This window comes from Papaver somniferum, chromosome 11, assembly GCF_003573695.1.
Source record: "Papaver somniferum cultivar HN1 chromosome 11, ASM357369v1, whole genome shotgun sequence".
NCBI lineage: Eukaryota > Viridiplantae > Streptophyta > Magnoliopsida > Ranunculales > Papaveraceae > Papaver > Papaver somniferum.
In genome coordinates, this window is record NC_039368.1 from 59,630,830 (window position 1) to 59,636,248 (window position 5,419).

The window sequence follows — 5,419 nt, forward strand, 5'->3', positions numbered from 1 at the left end:
GAATTTTTCAAAATCACGCATGTTTACATGTACGTTCAATTGCTAACTAAGCTGCAAATTGTCCTATACAAAATTATTTCTTCGGCCATCTCTACTGGAGAATGGTATTTTACCCAAACCCTAGAATAAAAACTTTTAAGTGGAAACCCAAGAGGACTCTTTTTTAACTTTTAACGTTGAAAAAGACGAAGACGACAACAACAGCAAAAAAAAAAAAAAAAAAAAAGAGGGGGAAGAAATCAACGGTACAAGAATGGTTCCAAGTAGTAAGTTGAGTTAAGCAGTGACGTGATAAGTCTTTTTTAGAGTTCAAATACAATGAACCACATGTGATAAAAAGATGGCGACAACCTAAAAAGAAAAACTTATCATGGGGTGATGTATCATTATTCAGCTGTCTAATTCAGGAGAATAATTTTCAGCAACGAGAAACTCAATATTTGTTTCATAAAGCGACTTGTTTATATGATCTCAACTCCGAGGATAATATGGTCAATCAAACTGATAAACTAGTAATTCTTCTGATGCAAAATTGGATCGAGGTTCTTCCATTGCCCTTATTCTATGACTTAAGAATTAAGATATAGTTTCGAGTCCAGCATGTATCCCAGGTTTTCATGATTTAGACAGCTGCTGCGCAGATTGCCATTTACAGATAAGGTTGTACAAACAAAATTTGTAAAATACATGAGTTTAATTCCACTTGCTAGCGTTTATATCACTATGCAATTTTATAATTTAATTCAAAGATATGTTAAGAAATTTCAAAATTTTCAATGAAGGTCATGATGAGAACAATTTGAACTTAATAATTAGCAGAAGACTTAGACATGATAATAATCAATGAAGTACTAAGTATAAGTAATTAGTAAGGTAATCAAGGATAAGCCTTACCTAAAACGATATACACCTAGGACCAAAAAGATCCGGTCAAGTAACAAAATAATATTCTCTGTCTAGATTTGACTCAGGAATCAAGAGGTCGGCCATCTTCTAAATTTCATTTCTGACCCTTGCCGCCAGACACCAAAAAGGTCCCACACAATTTGGCAAATTGGCTCACAAAAAGCCAAAATAAAGTGGAACATTCTACTTCAAAATCACGATTGCAGCTCATAGCCTTCTCATAGCCAGTGGTAAAAGCTACAGAAAGAAATATTATGATAAGAAAATACACCCACGTGAGACCTTCCTTGAGACATGTGGGTCCCGCATACCCCAGAATTTTCTCTATTTATATAGATGCATGTCTTCATGTTCTTTCAGTTCAACAACATTTTGCACGTTCACAAACACAAACCAGAAGAATCAAGATTCAGATAACACGAGCAAGAAAAAGAAAGGAAAAACAAACAAGATCAAGGAATCATGATGAGAGGAGATAGAGATGTAGAAGCTGAGCTGAATCTACCACCAGGGTTCCGATTTCATCCTACTGACGAAGAACTTGTCGTTCATTACCTATGTAGGAAAATCAGTTACCAACGTTTACCAGTTCCAATTATTGCGGAGGTTGATCTCTACAAATACGATCCATGGCAACTTCCAGGTATGTTCGGGAACTTTTTAATTCAGTAAGTAGAGTGATCTAGGTCTTTCACTAATGGTTTCCTCTATTTTGTACTATGTTAAGCTTATTAACTTATGTGCTGACAATTCTTGGATGTTTGGATGAACAGAGAAGGCCTTGTTCGGAACAAAGGAATGGTATTTCTTTAGTCCAAGAGATAGAAAGTACCCGAATGGTTCAAGGCCAAATAGGGCAGCTAGAAGTGGATACTGGAAAGCAACTGGTGCTGATAAACCAATCAGGCCTAAAGGAAGTGAAAAGAATGTGGGAATTAAAAAGGCACTGGTTTTCTACTCTGGAAAGGCACCAAAAGGAGTTAAAACTAATTGGATCATGCATGAATATCGGTTAGCTGAACCAAAGCGAACATCCAACAAGAACAGCAGTTTAAGAGTAAGTTCCATTGTCATAGTTCATATAAATCATTTCTAGAACCTCTATCAAATTTATGAGAAGGCAGTTTCCTAGTTATAACATTTCGTAAGTTAGAAACACAAACAAATGATTCATGTACCTTCTATTTTGACTGAGAATGATCGTCAGATTTAGCAGGTTGAATGCATACGGCATACCTTACTTATCTCTCCTTTATGACTGACTAGTATCATGCTGACACCTGCACCAAAATTCATACACAAAACGCCACTGAGTAACCATCATTTGTTTAAACTATATTGCATATAAGTTCTTTATATATGGAGCAATAGTCAGGGGGTTTAGTCAATAACTTTTTCATTCTGGTGACCATATAAGATGTACAATGCTGACGTGAACTTATGTTTCCTGCAGCTGGAAGGCTGGGTTCTTTGCCGTCTTTACAACAAGAAGAACAACTGGGAAATAACTGAGAACCGAAAAGAAGAGCAATCTGTTGAAGAAACAATGGATTCGTCTATGGTCGCTGAAGAAGACACGGGTTCAGACAGTATTAGAACCATAGAATCAGATGTTGAAAATGATCTAACTACTGAGCTTATCTATCATACTGCCTCCCAAAGTAATAAACCTCAAACAGTAGAATTTAAACAAGAAAGATTGGTAAAAGAGGAAGACAATAGTAACTGGTTCACAGACTTGAATCTAGATGACCTAAAGAATTCTTTCACAATGTTCGGAGAACAACCTACAATGGATCTATCATTCCAAGATTACTACTTTGCTGGTCTCAATTCTCCACATTTAAATCCTTACCAAACCAACTTGTTACCATTTTAAATTCTTCTTGAAGTTGCTAATCTGTGTACAGCGTTGGAGGATATGTATATAAACAGCATTAGGAAATAAGTAATACTAGAATCCGTCACTTTCTAAATCAGTCATTTTTCCCCATCATGCAAAAGGGGTAGTATTGAAGGTTGTAAGCTTACTTATACACTGACAATTGCTGCAGTGCTTGTGCGTAAAATTAATTTATTTCAAGATAATCGCATTGTTACTATTAATGAATTTACTAATGTGCCTCCTAACTCAGTGAAAGCAAAATTCTAGAAAGATGAGATATAGATTTGAAACAAATTGGGATAAAATATTCCAACAGAAACTCCATGAGTTGTTGGACTGACAACCAGATCCAACTTCAGCCTCTGCAATCGGAGAGGAAGCTTGAAAGGGAAGAAGGGGGTTTTGATTTTTTTAGTGCTACCTAATCTCTGTGCTTGGCGGATTAGTATAAATAACATCTAATACAAGGAGGCTTTCCAAAAAATAGTAATTAAACTTAAGAGCTTAAGACATAGTCTGTACCAAGAAACAGAAGCATTTAAAATCCAAATCTTGGAATCTTTCCAGGGGTCAAACTCAGAGAAAAATATCCTAAAAAGAAACATACAGCATAAGAGATCGAGCGCACCTGAGGGAATTTGATAGGTACAGTTACATGAGGAAACCTATGCACCATGAAACATGCGCCAGTGAGCTTGTTCCAAAATAATGAAATAAGAGATTCTAATGTTTCCAAAAGAAAATCCCTTCTCCCTGGCAACCTTTCTTGTTTTCTAGTTGTTCGCAAAATCTCTTTCATGACAGATGATCCCCGAGGAGGTGCTCCTGATTTTCGCCAATGGCCCATGATTGCCTTGGTTATCTCTCACTTCTAGCTTTGGAGTCCCAGCTGTTTCTTTACCAGAAACTCAAGCTTGAGGCATATCTTCTGTCTTTGGTTTAGGCGAAACCCCATTTTCCTTCATCTCCTCATGATACTTAAAGGCCTCTTCCGACATCCCATTCAGAAAGACAACAATACGAGCTTTGATTTTACACCATTCTTGTCCATCTCATTCCACAACAAGAAAACATTTTCAAACAGCCACCGACAAAATTCTCTAATCAACATGATGAAAGTATCATTGATGGGGTAGCAACACGTCTCTTTCATCTTTCCCAGGATCAAATACCTCTTCAGCAGTCTTAAGGATGCTAAATGATACATGATAAGCCCCAATAGATGGTGAGAAACCTTTTGAACCATGTCAGCAAAGACTAATCTTGCATCATCAATTCGACGCGCTCTGACTAGGGGCTTAACAAATGAGTAGTAAGTGATCTAGCATTAGCCCCGATTTGTTCAACAAGATTACATGCTTCTTTTACAAGCTTCCCTTTAGCTAGAGCATAAATGATTGCATTATAAACCTTCTCACATGGAGCCATACCCAAATCCTTCATCTGATTAAACAACTGGAGAACATCATTTATTTAACTAGCTTTTGCATAACATGAGATCATACTAGAATACGAAACAACATCGCGGGTGATTTCTCCCACTCATCTCTCTCCTACTCGCTTCACGTAAACTGACCACTATATTAAACCACCCATTGAGTGATGTTAGAACTCTTGGTATTCAATGGAAACCTTTCTCATCATAAAACAGCAAATTCTCAGCATCTTGAATGGACCAGCACAACAAGCCACTTAAGATATCTTGGGATTCCTCAATTCTGGTGTCAAACTTAAACCGTTTAAAAGCATAAAAGGTATTGATTTGTTTCGGAACCGAATGGATGGCACAATTTTTCCTGATCAATCAAATCCCAATCAAATCTCATGCTGTATCAAACTTCCTTTTTGCAGTTACATCACAGTGATTAAGCTTTTGTTTTGCTTCTGGACCATTACTTCCAAAATTTTGCAAAATTTCCCACAATTTAATCAACCCTCTGAATTAACTCCTCATACTTAATCAGCATCTTCTTGTTCACTCCCCAGTAACATTAGGACTAGAAGAACTATAGAAGAACTAAAACTAGAACAACCCATTGCATTTCTACTTCTAAAACCCTAAAGTCACTTCTTCCGATGCCATAAAAAATGGACGATAATATTTTTGAGATTCTTACCTTCTTAACGAGTCGAATTGTTCAGTTTCTTCTTCTTTTTCGTGATTCATCTACAGCTTGCTGATCTGTTATACTGGTTCATTGATTTTCTTTGATCTTCTCGTTCATTTTTTCTGAAAGAAAAGAAGGGAAAACAAAACCAGCCTCATGTGTACTGTTTAGTCTTTTATAGTGTCTGTTTTCTGAGATGTCTACAGAATATATCCCACGACAGGGGGGAAGAAGTACAACTCGGTATGGTTCAAGTTGCACCTGTATGGTTCTTTTTCACTCATTTTATTTGGGTGTATCTGCCCATGTCTATGACTATCATTGATCACAAAGGCTCCGTATGGAGGAGACTTTAAACAGCAAAAAAAATATAAGCTCGGGGAGTCATTCAGGAATCACAGAAGAAAATGTGCAATTTGATCTACATTCTCGTGGAGAACTACGACAAAGACTGTCATGAGATTTGACAGTTTACAGAGGGAGGCAGCCATTACGATAATGATTGGGATACAGTAAAAAA

At 36.8% G+C, this 5,419-nt stretch overlaps 1 protein-coding gene across 1 annotated transcript; it reads left to right on the plus strand.

Moving 5' to 3' along the window:
• The first annotated feature begins 1,266 nt into the window (after positions 1 to 1,266).
• Positions 1,267 to 3,016, plus strand: LOC113322224 (NAC domain-containing protein 68-like). Its single transcript, XM_026570281.1, has 3 exons — positions 1,267 to 1,549; positions 1,680 to 1,963; positions 2,360 to 3,016. Exons 1-3 carry the CDS (start codon positions 1,369 to 1,371, stop codon positions 2,783 to 2,785), a joined length of 891 nt encoding a protein of 296 aa, XP_026426066.1. The 5' UTR covers positions 1,267 to 1,368; the 3' UTR covers positions 2,786 to 3,016.
• Positions 3,017 to 5,419: the final 2,403 nt, after the last annotated feature.

Coding starts and splice junctions, on each gene's coding strand:
- LOC113322224 (XM_026570281.1), top strand. CDS start 1,369: ATGATGAGAGGAGATAGAGATGTAGAAGCTGAGCTGAATCTACCACCA. Junction 1,550..1,679: donor CGATCCATGGCAACTTCCAG/GTATGTTCGGGA, acceptor TTGGATGAACAG/AGAAGGCCTTGTTCGGAACA. Junction 1,964..2,359: donor ACAAGAACAGCAGTTTAAGA/GTAAGTTCCATT, acceptor TGTTTCCTGCAG/CTGGAAGGCTGGGTTCTTTG.